This window comes from Humulus lupulus, chromosome 3, assembly GCF_963169125.1.
Source record: "Humulus lupulus chromosome 3, drHumLupu1.1, whole genome shotgun sequence".
NCBI classification, from domain to species: Eukaryota; Viridiplantae; Streptophyta; class Magnoliopsida; order Rosales; family Cannabaceae; genus Humulus; species Humulus lupulus.
The window spans coordinates 10,139,523-10,159,818 of NC_084795.1; the positions used below are offsets into that span (position 1 = coordinate 10,139,523).

A 20,296-nucleotide genomic window follows, 5' to 3' on the forward strand; every position below is an offset into this window, starting at 1 on the left:
TGAAGAAAAAAGAAAAAAAAATTAAAAAATGGTATTTATCAAGTCAAAAATATATTTTTAATATATTGTAATTAAAATAAAAAAATATCTGTATTAAAATAAAAATAAAAATAAAATTTAAAAACGTATTTTTATCTTCATTATAAATAAGAGAAATTTATGCTCAAAATAACTAAACTTTGTGTTTACTTATGACTACATGCCAAAATTTTATTTTTTTGGTAGTGAAAGTACCAAAACGTGGACTAATTGTTAGCTGACACGTGGTAGTTAACTAGTCAAAAGTTACACTTAATGATTGGTACCGAAATGCAAGAAAAAGTAACGTTTTGATACTTTCACCACAAACAAAAATGTTTTGGTATTTAAGGGCGTGTTTGGAAACAACTGTGTAATTACTAGGGTAATAATTACACTATATTTTAAAATATAAGGTGTGTTTGGATATCAGGCGGTAGTTACTTGTGAATTCATATTATAATGTTTGGCAAAATATTTAGTAGTTATACAAAAAAATAATATTATGTAATAAGTATTATTTAAACTCGATGCGCACCCAAAGGCGTAAAGCGCTTATTTGGAAATCCTTTCAAGCGAATAGTCATTCCTTCCTTTTTTTTGGACAGAATAGACAAATTTTTTTTTTTCTTTTTCCTCGCCGGTGAAAAAAAAAATGAAAAATTTGTTATGGAAAAACACAGAATTTCAGATTTCCGATTATAGAGAAAAAAGGGAAAACAAAATGATTATAAAAACGACGAGAAAAAAATAGAAGAAGAACGTTTAGAAAGAGCGGAAGCCTGGGCACATAATATTATTTAAAATTGATAGTAATTAGTAATTACACAGTGTAATTGCACCCAATTCTCATGGAGGCTATGTGAATTGAATAGTGTAATTGGGACCTCTCAATTACCTCCAATTACTGTGTAATTACATGATCAGAAAAACACGCCAAATCGAGTAATTACTTCGAATTACACCCAATTATAAGTGCAGAGTGACTTTTCAAACGCACCCTAAATGTAAAAAATTGAAAGTTTTAGTAATTTGGACTCAAATTTACCTAAATTTATATATGTATGATTGGATATTAAATTGGATTATGCCAAATACCAACACTTGTATATTATAAAGAATGAATATTTGCGGCAAAAATACTTAAATTATTGTGTTTGTAGTACTTAAGTAACCAAATTATATTTTTAGTGGTCAAAGTACCTTTCGACCATGTTTTGAGTGTAGCTGTCTGTTTCGTCGTTAAGTCCGCCTACATGGTGTAAAATTTGCTTATAACTTGGGTACTTTTACTGCAAACATCTTTTAAATTGGGTACTTTCACCGCAAATATTTTATAAATTGGGTACTTTCGTCGCAAATATCTCTTTAATTGAGTATTTTTGCTTATATTTTACAGACGAACTTTTTACATATTGACAGTTGTACCAAATTGTGCTAAAATATGGACGGAATGTACTTTAATCGCTAAAAAAAACAACTTAAATACTTAAGTACTACAAACGTAATAACTTAAATATTTTTGCCGCAAATACGATAGTGATTTAGAGGAACAAAAAATAATGATAAATACACTAGCTAGGCTCAGTTGGTTAGGTAAACGTACGTATACATAGCACATTAATTTAAAAACCCTAGCATACTATTGTTGGGGAATCATATAACAATGACAAATGTCTTAGGACATTACATGTGTAATTTACAAGTTTAACAATGAGTGGTGAATAATTTAATGCCTATGGCAACTACAAATATATATATATAGAAAGAGAGAGAGAACTGTACATATATGGATCTGACTAATTGTTCTAGCTAGGTTTATAGAACTACTTTTTACAATTTCTGTAGCACAGGCAACCCCTGTGGACCTAGCTCCCTAGACTTTGTATCGTAACCCTACTGTTCAAGGGTAGCAATTAATGTTTTTACTTCATGTTGCTACTAAATCACTTTTTGAATGGGGACTGCACCACTCACATATTTATAGTGAATAGTATATCAAATAAAAATAATAGATGAAGCTAGGTTATGTTGGAACTTGGACACTTTTTTATTTATTTTTAAATATATGTGTAATATATGTTTTTATAGAATTTGAAATTAAGCAAAAACTAATAATAAAATTGATGATAGTTAGAAATGATTGTGACTATGATTGAAATAGTCTGAAATGCTAATGAGGACCATAATATGCCTAAAAATCTATATTACTATTTGTGAAATTTAATATCAGTTTCACATATTTTAATTAAATTATAAAAAATTTAATACTAAATCAAATCAATAATGATATATTATGTTCTTCTAAAATAATTCTTAATTAAAATTATTCATATGTTAGATGTTTGGATTGATGATTGTTATAATAGTTGGAGGTAAGATTCTTCGCTTGAAATTAATTTTTGGCTTGTATTAATTTTAAAATTAAATAAATAAGGGTATATATATGATTAGCCAATACAAAATATCTCATTGAACTTTATTTATTTTCAATGCAAATGGAATTTTATTAATTGGATAAAATAGAACTAAGTTCATATATGTCTAAAAAAATGATTGCAAATTTCACAAAGAGATACAAGCTAACCAAATCTAAGTACAATGAAAACCTACATCAAATCAAGTAACATATAAATTAGGTGAAATCATATCTAACATCCCAAATAGATATACAATTGATACAATAAATCTATTTTATATTACAATCTAATGACAATACTCATTATCGAATCAATGGCACCACCGCTAGATCGACAACCTTGAACTGTTTGAAATGATGTGTGAAACAAATGAAAATATCATATTGAAACTGACCACATTAACAAAACATCAACAAACAACAAAAAAAAGTATCAAATAAACAAAATCACTGAGACAATCAAAACTTCAATAGGGACAAGGACCAACCCGCACCATCAGACCCCACCTCCATTGGCCACCAAGAAGACAGTCCTAACCCATGTGAATACCGAAGCCGATATCGAAAAACCAATCTTCACCATATTGTGAAGCCTACGCACCAAACTAGGAAGAAGCTGACTCTCGAAGACAGGCATGGGAGATGACACTGCGACCAAAAGAGACCAGGCAAAACCGGATAAGAATAACCCATCCAATTTATGCAAGCAATGACCTCTTGCCGAGAGCAACACTAGTGTGAGATTTGCACCAATGACATTCAACCAAGAGAAAACTAAAGGAATTTAAGATTAGAGACGACGAAAAAACAACAAAGAGTCTAAGCAAACCCAAATAATGTATAGTAAAGCTAAAAATGGACGAAATCAATGCCCTGATGCTAAATTAGAATAAAACTCCACTATGAATATGAGTAACCAATTAATAAATTTATGAAAAACAATCAAGCACAGAAAATCATTAATGAATAAGCTTTGAAACATGATAGTTATTTAACTAAAATTAAAAGGACTCCAGGAAAATTAAGAAGAAGAAAAAGAAAAAGGAAATAACATTAAAAAAAATGTATAAAATCTTAAAAAAAAAATAAAACGATAAAAGATTATAAAACAAATATATTATTAAATTTAAAAAACTTATTTAATACTTTAATATATAATGACTTATATTAAAAATATGACTTATTTTTTTATATTTATATGGAAGTATAAGAATTTTTTTTTAATTTATATAAGGTTAAAAAATATAATAAAATAAGTTTATTAGGAACTCAGTCTCATGTATTGAGTACATTTTTAAAATGTCATATATATATCAAATATTCAAATAATTTTTTTGTATGAGAGGGCTAGCAACAACCTCATATTTATAGAACACAATTCCCTTAAAGAATACAAAAGTTATTTATCCTTACTAAACTATTTTATCTTTTGAGATGCATATATTTTTTTGTGTGTATTAGAGTTACATTTCTTCCACTAAAATGATAAAAAAAAAGTCATTCCTCCTAATAATGGAATGAAACTATTACCCTGACCAAACATATTATAATTACTTTCATTTCCAAAAAGAGAAAAGAAAACCATACATGGAGAGAGTGTGAGACCTAGTTTGAGGTGTAGAAGAGCACTCTTAATGAATGATCTACTCCATTCTTTAAAATATCTTCCCAAAACACATATTTTTTAATTTTACCTCTAAGTTTTACATTATACCATACATCTGCTTCTTTATTTTTTTTCTATATCATTTAAATATTATATTTTAAACATTTTTTATTCATTTCAAATATTTTCTAAAACTATCAATAATATCCTTATATCTTTTAATATTTACAATATCTACCCATATGCAATATCACATAATTATATTATAATTTAAATTTATCCAAATTTATAAGATAAACTAAAATATCAATTAATCTAAAAAAATTACAAATAAGAAATTTTATTATTCTTAAAGTATATTTTGGGAGTATTAATTGAAAATATTTAAATATAATATAATATTTTGAAGATAGAGAAAGAGAGGAGAAATGAAAAATTAATAAAATATTATTTTGAATGATGAACAGTAGACATTAGATATAGTTATTTAATGTAGATAAATCTAAAAATATTTGTAAAATGAATCATCTATTGTATGCCTCTTTTATTTAATTTTAGCTATTTTTAAAATTTTGGGTAATATACATCATCCATTGTGAGTGCTCTAAGAGCAGTCACAACAACTCCTTCAAAGAGCCATTTTTTTTTTAATTTTGAAAAAAGAACCATAAAAATGCTTCCAGCAGATGATGTATATAGGCATCTATTTTAGAGGAGCTTAAAAAAAATTAATAGCTCCACTAAATGTAGAGATGATTTAAGCGCTCCTCTAAACATTTATTAATTATTTTTCTTTCTTTCTCTTTCAAAATTAAATAATTTTTTATTCTTTTTTCTTTTTTTATTATTTCTGTCTGATTATTTAATTCATAAAAATATTTAAATAATGTAAAAATATAAGTGTTGATTGGTAATACTTAAAAAAAATAGTTTTTTATTTAATTAATTAAAAATTTGAAAATTAAACATAAAATATATTTAGTAACTCTATTTTTATTTATTCTTTTTTTTAATTTTAATTAAAATTTATTAAATTTTAAAAATATAATTTTTTCACTTTCAAATTTTGTTTAAACAATTTTTAAATTTTTTTTTCTTCTCTTTTTCAAATCAACACCTTATATTCTTAAACAAAAAATAAAAATAAAAGTTATCAAACACGTTCATTATTTTTTGTTTTTAAAAACAAAAAACAAAAATAATTACCAAACATATTTTTATTTTTTAAAAATAAAGAAACAAAAATAAAATAATACTTTTATTTTTGTGTTTAAAAAATTCAAATACAAAAATTTTACCATATAAAGAAGTTAATATTTGGTGTACTGTTAAAATTTGATATAAAATAAAAAAAAAATTAAAGTTTTATTGAAGTATTTTGAAGGAGTAATCTTAGACCAAATACCAAGCAATAACAATAAACAAAAAGGAATGTCCCCCATAAAAAACCAGGCACATATATTGGCACTGGGTGTCCACCCAAATCATTAATAAAATATGACAAACAAAATACAATAATGGGCAATCATAAATGTCTATACCCACAGTCTTAGTGGAAGACCGGCCACGTGGGTTCTTAACAATTTGACATTAAAAAAGAAAAATAAATAAAAATTAGATAAAAAGAATAACATTAACTTATTCTCCCACTTTCCTCCCAATATTATTTTTCTCCAAATAAATATTGAATCTTAGTCTATGTTTGGTTGAGATGAAAGAGAACTTAGGAGAAAAAAAGGGAAGAGAAAGAGAAAATGTACGTGTTTAATGGGAGAGAAAAATTTGAGAAAAATAAATAAATGTAGGGCCCACATAAACTAATTTTCCTAAATAAAGAAGAAATAATATAGAAAGAAATATGATAATAAAATACTAAACTATTTTTATAATTATAATTTATACGAAAGAATTATTATTTTCATGCAAAAAAGTTTTTTTTTCTCTCCTTCACCTATTTTTTTCCTTATATTTTTCCATCATTCTTTATTCATATCCTCTATACCAAATATAATTTTATAAAATTTTAGAGAAAAAAATAAATTTAGCACCCACATAAACTAGTTCTCCAAAAAAAAAAAAAAAAAGAAAGAAAACGATAAATTACTAAACTACGCTCATTAATATTTATTAAAATTAAAAATAATTTTCATGGTCATTCACAGTAGGCTAAAAGAAAAATATTTTCTTTTCTCTTTTTCATACATATAAATACTAGCTGCAAACAATGTCCAATACACGCTTGTTTAATTTTATTTAAAAATTTACTAATTATTTTTATTAAGTTTTTATGATTCTCATATAAATTTTAAATAATAAAATAATATTATATATAAAAATTTGACATAAATATATTAAAAGAAAAATTAAATCAAAATATTGTTGATGATTTAAAAAAAACAATACAATAAACTTTTAGATCACAAACTACCATATTTAAGGTACAAAATATTCATGATATTATTCAAATCACATCTTAATGACTAGATAATAAACTTGTTTATTCTTGATAGAAGATAAATGTTGTTCTAATTTCTTATATAGTAACAAATTCATACTATTTGTACATATATGATACTTATATGTAATGTATTTATTGTGTATGATATATTATTGTAATAATTATATTTTATATCATGTGAATTTATATTAAAATAATTATTAAATATCTTATTTTGTATTAAATATTATTATAATAATGATATTTTATAATATTTGAATTTATATTAATATAATTACTAAATATTTATTCAAACAAAATTTGTATTATATATTATAATAATAATATTTTATAACATTTGAATTTATTTAATATAATTAATAAATATCTAATTTTGTATTATGTATTATTATAATAATAATATTTTATAACATTTAAATTTATATTAAAACTAAAAAATTTCTATTATCTACACATTTTTTTTATATAGAATTATTTATTTTTTTTCTCTATACCAAATATAGTGTTAGATTTTAGAAGAAAAATAAAAACATTTTAATTTGGTAAGAATATAAAATATAAATGCAATATAATTTTAAAAATTAAGAAAATCTCAAAATAAAATTTGAGAAAATCCTTTTCATGTATCTTCCATTTTTATCTAATAATTTTATTTTTTCCATTTTATAAAATCCAAACCAAACCAAACAAAGCTTAAACAAATAAAGAAAGAAAAGCACTAAGCAGAGTACCACATGTTCCAACAGGCATGCGGACAACAGTCGCAGCGCCAATCGTTCCCAAAATTAGTTGGCCAACCACACACATAATGGGATTCTCGATGTCACATTGACTAAATCATCATCCTTACCACAAAACCAAAACTCTTTTTCTCTTTCTCTTTCTCTGTTTGGCTAAAAAAGAAAAAACAAAGCTTTTTCTCTCTCTGTTATTTGCCAATCCAAAAACTCAGCTGCCTTTTCCTCAGCTAAAGAATACTCTGATACTCCCCCAGATCATAACCATAGCCATAAACAGAGTGAAAGAAAGAAGAGAACAGAGAAAAGGGTATGAGATGGGAACAACAATAAGCCCATTCAAAGAATATCATTCTCATTTTTTCACCAAAAAGCTCTTACCTTGGACCATATACTGTATCCTCCCCATAGCTGTGTTTCGTTTATACTTTTACCCTCTTAACCTTCCTGAATCGTCCATAGATCAGCTCCCTAATTCCACCCCAATTACTGTAACAAAGTCCTTCTCTTCCTTCTCTCCTCCACCTTCTTCCTCTTCTCAAGGTATTATTACGTTGCCGTACCCCATTTTATTGTCGTTTCTTGTCATATTTTGATTTGATTGTTTTATATCTAACAAGGTGTGTTTGGTTTTGGTGCATGCCGATTCTTTATTTGCAGAAAATGAAGGAGCTTTTAATGAATCTTCTTCTTCTTCTACATGTGATTACACTAGTGGGAAATGGGTACCTGACAAACAGGGCCCTCTGTACAATGGCACGAGTTGTGGAACAATTAAAGAAGGTCAGAATTGTATCTCCCATGGCAGACCTGATCTGGGTTTTCTCCAATGGAGGTGGAAACCCAACCAATGCTCAATTCCAAGGTTTAACCCCAACACTTTTCTCGAGCTCATTCAAAACAAGCACATAGCCTTTATTGGTGACTCCATGGCCAGAAACCAATTGGAGTCCCTCCTTTGTATGCTGTCCACTGTTTCGAATCCTAATCTTTTTTACAAAAGCGGTGAAGATAACAAGTTCCGTCGATGGCATTTTCCTTCCCATAATGCCAACCTCTCAATCTACTGGTCACCCTTTCTTGTTCAAGGAGTTGAAAAATCAAACGACGGTCCAAACCATAACAAGCTTTATTTGGATCGAGTTGACGAGAGATGGGCCTCGGAATTGGATACGATAGACCAGGTTTTGCTCTCGATTGGGCATTGGTTTCTTCATCCGGCTGTGTATTATGACGGTGATTCTGTTCTGGGCTGCCATTATTGTCCTGGTTTGAATCACACCGAGATTGGTTTCTATGATGTTCTACGAAAGGCCGTAAAGACCACTCTTAAGACCATAATGGAAAGACAAGAAGCTAAAGGTAAACGAATCGACGTCGTTTTGACTACTTTTTCACCTTCCCATTTCGAAGGTGATTGGGATAAAGCCGGGGCTTGTCCAAAAACAGAGCCTGAATTAGAGGAGAAAACGCCTGAAGGAATGAATGCAGAGATGAGAAATATTGAGGTTGAAGAAATTGAGTTAGCTAAAGAAAACTCCAAAAGAATTATGGGGTTTAGGGTTGAGGCTTTGGACGTGACTAAGCTGTCATTGATGAGACCAGATGGTCATCCTGGACCTTATATGCATCCATTTCCATTTGCTAATGGAGTCACTGAAAGGGTTCAAAACGACTGCGTTCATTGGTGCCTGCCAGGTCCTATAGATACATGGAATGAGATATTATTAGAGGTAATGAAGAAATGGAATCTGGGTCGATCTTGAAAAGAAGAATGAGTTTTTATTAATCACAATATTACAGTGCCAAAATTCCTTTCATAAATGTATATGATGGCCACTAGAGGAGGAAGATATTGATTGATTGGTTTTGGTTCTTTTATGGATGAGCTCTTATGTGATAAAACAAAGAATCAATTAATGCCAATGGTGGTGCCAAAGTGGTTCTGGTGAAGAGATACTTCTGACAATGGAATTTAATGGTGCCAAAGTGGTTTTGGACCTTTTCTGTGAAACTTACCAGGGCTTTCAAATTTATCAAGTACAGAATTTTATCATTGCTGTCATTGGCACTTCTGCTGTTTTTTTGTGAATCCAGAAAAAATATATAATATATTTATATACACATGTATATTATATAGTTATTTTTTGGGGCCTCGTACTCGTTTCCTGCAATTTGACAGCCTTCAAATTTTTGTCCCTTGAGGAGTTTGTTTGGATGTGTAGAGAATAGAAGGTATTTTGCTCTCTTTCTTTATTTCTTTCTTTCATGTACTTTTAAGTCTCGTCTGTAATTTTTTTCTTTCCCATCTTTGAGCAAAATATTAACTATATACTTTGATGAAACTTTGATAAGTTTGTTAATTTGTATGATTTGTGAAATAGAATATAATATTCTTAGCATCTTATCAATATATATGGTATTTGAATTGTTCAAATCATAATGCAGCAAAGATAGGCTTTTTAGAACCTAATACTCTAGATTATTATTATTGTTGTTGAGACATTCAAATAAGTTTTCATGAGTCATTATGTGGATTGGTTATTATATTGAACAAGAACATTAATTCTCTCTCTCCCTTTTGTTTTTTTGGGAGGGCATGAATTTTCTCTTTTGTTTTGAATAGTTGAGTGACATTGTTCTTTTGTTTTGAATAGTTGAGTGACATTGTAAGTATAGAGGAACTTAAGTAGAGGTAATATTAAACTCAACTATATAAAATAGTTTACTTTACTCTTAAAATACATGTTACATAGGGGTCTACAAAAATTATTAACTTTATTCTTAAAATTTGAACCAGTAAAGTGTTTTAGATAATCATTTTCACCTTCATTTTACTCTATACCAAACACTACATAAAGTTTACATTTCACCACCCTAACAAAAATTATGCCATGCCTAGCTAGTTTACTCTTTTTTATTTTATTTTCATGGGATGGCCCCAATTTTAACGTATACACAATGATCCTAATGAAAGTGTCTCGAGAGTCAAAATAGATAGAAAAATTACAAGCCAAAATAGATAAAAAAAATTACGAAAATTATTAGTAAGTGGCGTACTGATATTGGTGTAATCTAATATTGAGTCTTACATATTTGAATTTAATAAATATAATGAGATATTGCTAACCAAATATAAGATGCCTGGCACAAGGTGTCCAATTACCCAATTACTTGATATGTTTCTTCCATTATTATTTGTAAACTTTAAAGTATCCTAGGTTACTTTTGAGCTAGCTTGAGTTTGAAGAAACCATAAAGAAGAGGGAGGGGCAAGCGATAATAACAGGATTTGAGGAATCTTGTCTAGGGGCCGCGAAAATTTGAAAATTATGTCAAATGTATAAATGTACTGTATGTATTAATTAAAAAAATTATAATAATATATATGAACAAGCATAGAGTATACAAATTATATGTAAAAATTAAATAAATAAAAAATACACCAGAGGCATTATAGCAAAATTTTAATTAAAATGAGCTAAAATATAAATATATTCATACAAAAAAAATGAATATTATTTTTTTATACAAATTAACGAACATGACATACAATTTTAATACACATTTAATAAGCATATATTATTTTTGAGTAATAAAATTATCAGAAAACAAGACGGAATTTTTTATGGGTCTATGTATTGTCCAAAATAATGGGTCTCGAAAGTTGATTGACGCATATTAACAAAAGTAAAAATTATATTTACCATTGTAAATTTTAAATTTTTTTGAAAAATACATAATTTTACAAAAATGAAAAAAATACGGACAACAATTTGTAACTGCTTGTTACAATTTTTTATTTAGCCTGTAAATATTGTTTACAAATTTGTAACATATTGTTGCAAATTTGTAAACTTTAGTTATAAATTTATAAACTTTGGTTATAAAAAAATTGTATTGTTACAAATTTGTAAATTTTGTTTAAAAAAATAAACTCCGTGCTTATGATTTTTCCCCTTCGTATTCTTGTAATTTTTTTTCAAATTATGTATTTTTAGTATTTTTTTCAAAATCTTAGTTACTTTTGTAAATTTCCTTTAAAAGAAAAACAACATAGAAAGCTAGAAGGGATAGAAAGAAGTTGGGAAATTTTATTAGAATAATTACAGCTTTGATTGCAACACACATTTTATTTACAAAAATATCACCTCAAGTTTTAATTATAAAAATACCATACTTCTCTACGCAGATTTCAAGTTTTTATGCTAAAATACTTTTTTTTGCTTTTTTCCGCTTTAGTCTCTATTATTTACACTTTGTAATACTTAAGTCCTGAAAATTGATTTTGTATCAGTTAGGACCCTAATATTTTCAAATCGTATTATTTTGGTCCCTAAATGCAATTTTATTTTATTTTCTTTCAAAATACATAAATAAAATACAAAAAATGGTGAATCAATCTTAAAAAAATTGGATCACTTAATTTATAACAATACTAAACATGACATTGAAAAAATATATTTTCATGACATCTTAAAAAATATTTATTAGTTTTATAAATTAAATTATTTTTTTATTAAAAAAAATGCTTACTTATAAATTTTTAATATTTATTACTGAACTATCACGAGATTATTAATATTTATAATGTACATAATTATTTTTTATTTTGTAAATTTTTTCTCTAATGCAACTTATAACTAATCATATATATATGCACATAAATAATTTTATATACACTATTATTAAGTTTAAAAAAGAATATATGAAATAAAAAATTATAATATCAAGATAATCGAGATAATATAGTTATTAATATTAATTATAAAACAACAATGTAGGTAATAATATTTTTTAATAAAAAATTAATTTAATTTATAAAAATATTAAATATTTTTAAAAATGCCATGAAAATATTTTTTTCTCGTGTCATGTTTGTTATTGTCATACCATAAATGTCTAAATATTTTAAGAATGATTTACTATTTATTTTATATTTTTTTAATGTATTTTCAAATAAAATAGAAATAAAAATATTATTTAAAGACTTAAATAATATGATTTGAAAAGATTGAGACCAAAGATACAAATATAATATAAATATATAATTTTGTATTTAATTTTACGGGGCCAATATACATTTTTACTTATATTTATAATAAATTTTTTCAAAAGCACATTATACAAAGATATAGAAATAAAAAGTTGGGCCACGGCCCACGACTACCCGAATCCTCCTAGCTCCGTCAGTAACTCCATTGACTATGGAAGCTCATACTCTAACGAGCTTGTCGCATAAATTGCAATCAATATCATTTTGAAGTATCGTTTAATTTATTGGAACTAAATGTTGATTGATTTTCCTTTTATTTAATAAATACCACAAAATGAACTTTTTTAATTTTTTATTTCAGTCATAAATTTTTTTCTCAAATAAGTTATAAATAGCTACTAGTCTGTCAAAATTTGACAATGTACAAGCTCTGGTAACCAATTACTAGTCTAATAAAATCTATAATAATAAGTTCGTTTTTCAAAATGATAATAATTTACTAGTCTCCAAATAAATTTAACAAAAAATGCATAACAACTTGTGCCTAGAAAAATCGCAAATGTAAGCCAAAACAGTTGTTGTGTTAAGTTATGCCAAAACTTTTCGTCATTAACCTTATCATAGAAAACATAGGAGAAATATTGAAAGATCAACAAGTATAAATAGCACTTGAGGTATTCAAATTTTACGTAACACTTAGGTCTCCAATTTTTATTTTGTAGCAATAAGATCCTAAATATTTATTTTTGGGCTCACCTAGGTCACCAATGATATATTTTATTAAATAAATCCTAATTTATAATGGCAAAATATGATTTTAATAATAAAAAATATAGCATCTATTTTTTTCTCTTTAAACCCTTCTTAATTAATTATTACTAAATATATTTGTTGACTAGTTTTTTTTTTGCTAACAACTAATTAAACTAAAGCTTAAAGAAAAGAAGATTGAAACATGAATTTTTACGTAGTTCATGTTGTGAATCAACCCTAGTCCACGAGTCACTTGTATTAGGATGCTAAAAACTTGCAATGCTCGTGTTCTTTTGGTTTTCGGGCAGCATATGAGCTCACTCTGAAAGTAGAAATTTGGATCCTTTACAGTGTGCATCCTATCCCTATTTATAGGTTGTTGGGGCAATTAAGCTTATTAATTGGAGCTGATTTCAATTATTCTCCTTAATGGGAATTTATTACATGGTAAATGTACATTCTTTGCTTAAATGAGCTGGTGGACTCGAACATATCTTGATGGGCCCAATGTGAGGAATGTCAACCCACTACTTTGTTGGGGGAAACATCATTGACACTGTCATAGTGGTAGTTGCATGTTTTTCCATGTCAAGTGGCGTTGTTGGATAGTCATTTTGCCACTTGTACGCAGTCGACACCACGATCTGTGTGACAGTCGGTGTCAAAAAGTTGTCTGTGGTCCAGGGTCACTGTGCTTGATATAACACCCACGTTATTTTGATAACACATAGCCAATAATGACATGATTGCATTGCATTACATGTCATACAATTGTTTTTGTAATTTGAGCATATGCATATGTTAATGTTAATTTTTTTTTTTTTTTTTGAAAAAGTAATTTCAATCTTCATTAAACGATATCCTTCAATAACAAGGACAAACAATCAGTAGGAACATCACTCCTACTAATAGTACAACCAGTTTTAAAACAAGCTGCTCTAGCAAGATTATGAGCAACTTTGTTTGCTGATCGCTTTACAAACATAACACAAACATCATTCAACTTAGATAATAACTGCTTACATTCTTGAATAAGTAACCCATATGGAGACACCATACAAGATGTACTCTTTATTGCATTAACCACATTCAAGCAATCCGATTCCAATATTACCTTGGACCAACCTTTTCTTTTTATCCAACTTAAAGCCTCCTTGATCCCTAAGGCCTCCACCATATTAGGTATAACTCTTCCTTTGGAACTAGATTGGAAAGCTTCAATAAACCCCCCTTCACTACCACGAGCTACCATACCAAATCCAAAATATCCCTCATTGTCAAAGAGGGCTCCATCAACATTAACCTTAATCATGCCAATTTGCGGTTTCGTCCATTGCTCTAGAACCTCTTCGTCATCATGTTGATTGCTAGAGGATCTTTGTAGCCTTTCCTGAGCAGATCTATATTGATTAAGAGTAAGTTTTGTTAAAAAGACCACCTTATTAACAACCAGATTTATCTTGTTCCAAACGAGCTCATTTCGTATCTTCCATAAAACCCAACACAGTACCGCCCCCAATTCCATCTCCTCTCTATCCCCTGTCTGAACTGCCTGCTGCCACCAAGCCGAAAATGTCATTTCTGCACTTGCTCTAGCTGCCCCAAACAACAAACGCCAACAATTCTGTGCAAAATTGCAGTCCACCAGAACGTGCAAAGCAGTTTCTGGTTCACTTTTGCATAATGGTCACAACATTTCCACTGGGACATGCTTAATTTTTAATTGAACATTAGTTGGAACACATCCCGCACAAGCTCTCCATACCATATTCTTGACTTTTGGTGGTACTTTTAGTTGCCAAATACCTCTCCAAAAACCAGAATTTGCACTTGGGCTCCAACTACCTTTATTTTTCTGCAGCATTTTATAGGCCGATTTAACAGAGTATACTCCATTCTTCTCATAGAGCCAATACCATGAATCATGATTATCATTACTTCCCAAAGGTATTTGATATATGAGTTCCTTGTCCCTCTCGGTAAACAAATCTTGTAAGATATCATCATCCCAACCTCCACCACCTAATTCCATTAACGATCTCACCAAACTTCCCTCTAAGGCTGGTTGTGTTGACTCTATACAGCCATTATGTTCATCAGGCAGCCACGGTACTCGCAAAATGCTTGTCTCCAATCCTGTACCAATACATCTTCGAACTCCCTGACTCACCACTTCTTTTGCTTCAAACACACTACGCCATATGAAACTGGGATTTGGTCCCAATTCTGCTGTCAAATAATTCCCCGCTGAGTAATAACGTGCTTTAAAAATCTGAGCAACCAAACTCTTCTCATTAGTTAAAAGCCGAAACCCCTGTTTTCCTAGAAGAGACAAGTTAAAATCTCTCAAATTTTTGAATCCCATACCTCCATTATTCTTATGTTTACTAAGATTCGCCCAACTTTTCCACGAAATTCCGTTTGTTCTTGTCGACTTTGAACTCCACCAGAATTGTGAAATCTTCCTCTCAATCGCTTGACACAGCTCCTTTGTCAATAAAAAAACATTCATAGCATAGCTTGGTAAAGATTGCACCACTGACTTGATTAAAATCTCTTTACCAGCCTTTGATAATAATTTACTATCCCAGCTATGAATTCTTTTCTCAATGCGCTCCTTTAAATATCCCAAAACAACATTCTTATTTCTTCCCATCATACTTGGCAACCCCAAGTAATGACTATTAGTGTCAGCTTCTTTAATCCCCATAAAATCACAAATCTGCCTTCTAATACCATTTGCTGAATTGGTACTAAAAAATGCAGATGATTTGCTATAATTTATCTGTTGTCCAGAAGCTTTCTCAAAAACCTGAAGCAGCTCTATAATTCTTGTTACCTCCACCATAGTCGCCCGACAATATAAATAACTATCATCTGCAAACAACATATGTGACACCATTGGAGCTGTAACGCCCCAACTCCTGGGACCGTTACGGTGTGCCTTGTAAATAGTGCTAAACTCGCTAATCGAGTCATTTGGCCAAAATCGTGATCTAGGTATGATTAGCGAGTTAGGGATTAAACATTTTGGTTAAGATATAACGTTTCACTAGAACGTTTAGCATATACATTGGGATCCCGAAAATAAAATTCAGAGTTTATTACAGAAAATATTTACAATAGGCCGTTCTAAGCGGCAAAACAGGGTTCAACCCTAGTTCCACTTTAAACCTCGACTGTGGCAGTCGAGCAGCTGCATATGTACACGTCATCACCTAAGCCCTCCAACTCAAGGGTGGTCCAGCTTCCTCTTGCCTTTACCTGCACCACATAGCACCCGTGAGCCGAAGCCCAGCAAGAAAACATAACACTTTTCATAAACATTATCAAATGATTATCATTATAATCACACTGAATATAAAGCTTTCAAACCAATGGGTGCACATCACATGATTCTAGCGGGAGAGTGGCTGTTAAGTAAGCCACCAGCCTTCAAGCTCTGTTTTGTAGCGGGAGAGTGGCTGTTAAGTAAGCCACTAGTCTCCAAGCTCTGTCTTTTAGCGAGAGAGTGGCTGATAGGTAAGCCACTGGCCTTCAAGCTCTGTTTTCTAGCAAGAGAGTGACTGATAGGTAAGCCACTGGCCTTCAAGCTCTGTTTATTCATCGACCCTCAGGGTCGGTCAGGCATTAATGCTCCTTGAGTCATTCAATGCTAGTAATCGATTAGATCTAATCTCTGTTGGCTTGCGTGATACACGCTAAGGCCGTTTTGAAAAGTAAGTCAGCGCTTCCTGACCTGTGTCCAGTAACACTGCCGAGCCTGACAAATAAGTCACAGCCTCACAGCTGATACTAACACTTTTGTCGATTCTGTATTCAGTCCATACACAAGTTCCTGACCTGTGTCCAGTAACACTGCCGAGCCTGACAAATAAGTCACAGCCTCACAGCTGATACTAACACTTTTGTCGATTCTGTATGCAGTCCATACACAAGTAAGCAATGCTATCAATATGTATCATATGCCAATTATTCAAGAATAGGGCATTCAGCATGCTTACTAAACAGTTTCTAGCACAGTCATGGTCATGCATAAACTCAGAGACTCAAGCTCTGACCAATCTCATATTCATCGTTCATGGCATGCCCTATCACATGTTTCTCGTGCATTACATGCATCACACTTAATTATCCAGCATGCCTCAACAACAGTCATATGCAAATGGACAAGATTTTCCAAGCATTCATTATGCTAACAATGTTTACATTTAAACATGCAACATGCATCATTCATAGCCATGCATGTCATATTCAACAGCCAATCAACATGCATCATAATAGCCATGCATGTCATGCTCAATAATCAATCAACATGCATTCATAATAGCCATGCATGTCACATATACACAGGGTGCAGTTTTCTTACCTCAGATTCGAGCTAGTACCAATATAAGAACGATCCTTGAGAACGATCAACCTTTAAGTCCTTGGCGGTCACCTAATCATAACCATATATGGAACACCATTAATAACATGATAATCAAAGGTTCCACACCAATATCTAGCCCCCAAGAGATCAATCCAAACTAATCCAAGTATTAGGGACACTCCCGAGGCCCATAAGTTCCCGGGGTCAACACGAGCAAACGGGGTGAGAACAGGGCAAGGGCTGCGGCCCTAGCACCTTGGGCCGTGGCCCCCAGAATTTCCAGAGGCAAGCGCCGCGGCACCCCACACAAGGGCCGCGGCGCCCAGCGAAACAGAAGGGCCACCTGCTAACTTGAGCTAGGGCCGCGGCGCCCAACCCAGAACCATTCTCCAACGTGTTCCCAACACTTCAAAGTCCCCAAAAACACACCCAAAACATTCCCCAATCATCAAAACAAAGTTCCCAAGCTTCCCAATACCTCAAAACCCTCAAACACACAAGGTTCAAACAAACCGAAAACTCAACGATTCACCAAAATCAATTCAAAGCTTAGAAACTCGAAATAACTCAAAACTTAAACTTCAATTACCTTTGATTGGGTTGTTTTCCGTAAAATCCTTCGGCTAAGAAGCTTTTATTCTTTCCTAGGATCGCTATGCCTCGACCCTCGCTTGATTCCGACTCCTAGAACTCAAGATATCTTCGAAAACGCTCAAACGGTAAAACGGACCGTCTTTGAGAGAGAACGAGAGGTTTCTAACGTACGTTCTTATCTGTCAGGCTACTTCAAGCTTAAGTAACCTCAAATAAAACCTAGTGCTCGGGGTCCCGAAAACACCCCCGGGGACACTATAGTCAAAACTTCCAGAATCTCACCCTGATCTCAAATATTCCCAATCTATCACCAAATAAACATTTCTATTACCCTGAAATTGACCCCGTTATGACAAAACTGCTAATCCATTATATATGACCGTCTCATGTCGAATAGCTTGAATATATCTCCATAATAATGAAATCTCATTCACATATTACAATGTGCACCCAATAGGCCAAATTACCAAAATGCCCTTATCATTTTAAATACTCCCATACGCATGCATATATCATCATATAATAATATAATTCACATTAACATGCATATATTCATTTTATAACATATTAAATCAATTATGGCCCTCCCGACCTCCTAATCAAGGTCCTAAACCTTATTAGGAAATTTGGGGCATTACAGGAGCCCCTCTGGCCACACGACATCCATGAATCCATCCTCTTCCCTCATATTTTCGAATCAATGATGATAAGCCTTCAACACACACAATAAAGAGTTAAAGGGAAATTAGATCCCCATGCCGGATTCCACGAGTAGGTATAATCGGCCCAATCTCATGATTTCCATTCACCACCGTGTACTGAACCGTGGTTAGACAAAATCGAATAAGTTCCACCCATCTATTATCAAAACCCATCTTGAGCATCACGACATACAAGTATCCCCATTCAATCCGATCATAGGCCTTACTCATGTCTAGCTTCAAAGCCATAGCTCCATTTTTCCCTTTTTGCTTGCGCTTCAAATAATGCAGGATCTCAAAAGAAACCATAACATTGTCTGTGATTAACCTCCCTGGTATAAAGGCACTTTGATTGATAGACACAATGTGATCCAACAATTTTTTCATACGATTTGCCATTACCTTCGAGATAATCCGAATTAGAACATTACACAAGGATATAGGACGAAGCTCAGTGACTAATTGTGGATTCGTCTTCTTTGGGATCAAAACTACATTTGTCTGGTTCAGAGAAACTGGAAAGTCTTGTTTCTCAAAAAATCTCCGCACCACCTCAATCACATCCTTTCCCACAATACCCCAATATTTTTTATAAAAAGCAGGACTCATACCATCAGGTCCAGGTGATTTATCTGGATGCATTTGAAACACCGCATTTTTAACTTCCTGATCTGAAATAGGTCTCAAAATCTCCTCATTTTGTTCAATTGATATCGATGGCCTAACACAATCCACCACTTCCCTCCAGTCTGTATCCGAAGCCTTAAAAAGGTCTTGAAAATAATCATGAATGACCTCAGATAGGCCATGTTCCCAATCTACTAAAATACCATTATCATTCCTGAGACTGGTAATAGAATTTGTACGTTTTCGAGAGCTTGCAGACGCATGAAAGTATTTACTGTTTTGATCCCCCGCTTCCAGCCACAATTTCTTTGAACGCTGCTTCCAATAAAGCTCTTTTTGCTGGAGAATTTCAGCAAGTTTCATATTCTCCTCTGAGTATAACCGAATTCCTTCTTCATCTCTTCTCCCTTTCAGTTTCTTAATTTCCAATTTGGTTTTCCTAATTTTGTCCTTAAAATTCCCAGTGACCTCTTTCCCCCATTGAGCTAGCAGCTGACCACAACGATCTATTTTTTGTTGAATATCACCACCATTTTCAACTTCCCAGCTATCTCGTATAATTTGTTCACACATAGGTTCCCCAATCCAAGCATTTTCAAACTTAAATCTTTTACTGCTCCCCATGATTAATTTGAATTGTGGCTGCAATAAAATTGGGCAATGGTCTGAAACTGATACCTCCAAGTTCTGCAGCTTTACTTGAGGAAAAACTTCCAGCCATCGATGTGAAACAATAGCACGATCAAGCCTTAATTCTATCCATGATGATGAACCACGACCTCGTTCCCAAGTATAAGGATACCCATCTAACTCCAAATCAAATAATTGACACTCAGTAAGCACTTTTTGAAATCCATCTATCAGCCATGAAGGATATAGGTTACCCCCTTTCTTATCATTTTGGCTCAACACATTATTAAAATCCCCCACAAGGCACCAAGGATAAGAATTATCCTCAGCAAGACTCCTAATTAAACCCCATGTTTCTTTCCTCAAATTACGATTCAGTTCACCA

At 31.3% G+C, this 20,296-nt stretch overlaps 2 protein-coding genes across 2 annotated transcripts; one reads left to right on the forward strand and one right to left on the reverse strand.

Annotated features, from left to right (window-relative positions):
* The first annotated feature begins 7,311 nt into the window (after positions 1-7,311).
* Positions 7,312-9,583, forward strand: LOC133822052 (xyloglucan O-acetyltransferase 1). Its single transcript, XM_062254255.1, has 2 exons — positions 7,312-7,781; positions 7,899-9,583. The coding sequence occupies exons 1-2, from the start codon at positions 7,556-7,558 to the stop codon at positions 9,002-9,004; spliced, it is 1,332 nt and encodes a 443-aa protein (XP_062110239.1). The 5' UTR covers positions 7,312-7,555; the 3' UTR covers positions 9,005-9,583.
* A 4,254-nt stretch (positions 9,584-13,837) lies between these two features.
* LOC133823623 (uncharacterized) lies at positions 13,838-15,835 on the reverse strand. Its single transcript, XM_062256484.1, has 2 exons — positions 14,753-15,835; positions 13,838-14,611 (listed from the first exon to the last, which is right to left on the reverse strand). The coding sequence occupies exons 1-2, from the start codon at positions 15,833-15,835 to the stop codon at positions 13,838-13,840; spliced, it is 1,857 nt and encodes a 618-aa protein (XP_062112468.1).
* Between the last annotated feature and the right edge of the window lie 4,461 nt (positions 15,836-20,296).

Bases quoted from the DNA above. Each gene is read 5' to 3' on its own strand.
- LOC133822052 (XM_062254255.1), top strand. From the start codon at position 7,556: ATGGGAACAACAATAAGCCCATTCAAAGAATATCATTCTCATTTTTTC. The intron at 7,782-7,898 runs GTATTATTACGT...CTTTATTTGCAG, and splicing joins ACCTTCTTCCTCTTCTCAAG to AAAATGAAGGAGCTTTTAAT.
- LOC133823623 (XM_062256484.1), bottom strand. From the start codon at position 15,835: ATGGTGGAGGTAACAAGAATTATAGAGCTGCTTCAGGTTTTTGAGAAA. The intron at 14,612-14,752 runs GTATGGAGAGCT...AATTTTGCACAG, and splicing joins CACCAAAAGTCAAGAATATG to AATTGTTGGCGTTTGTTGTT.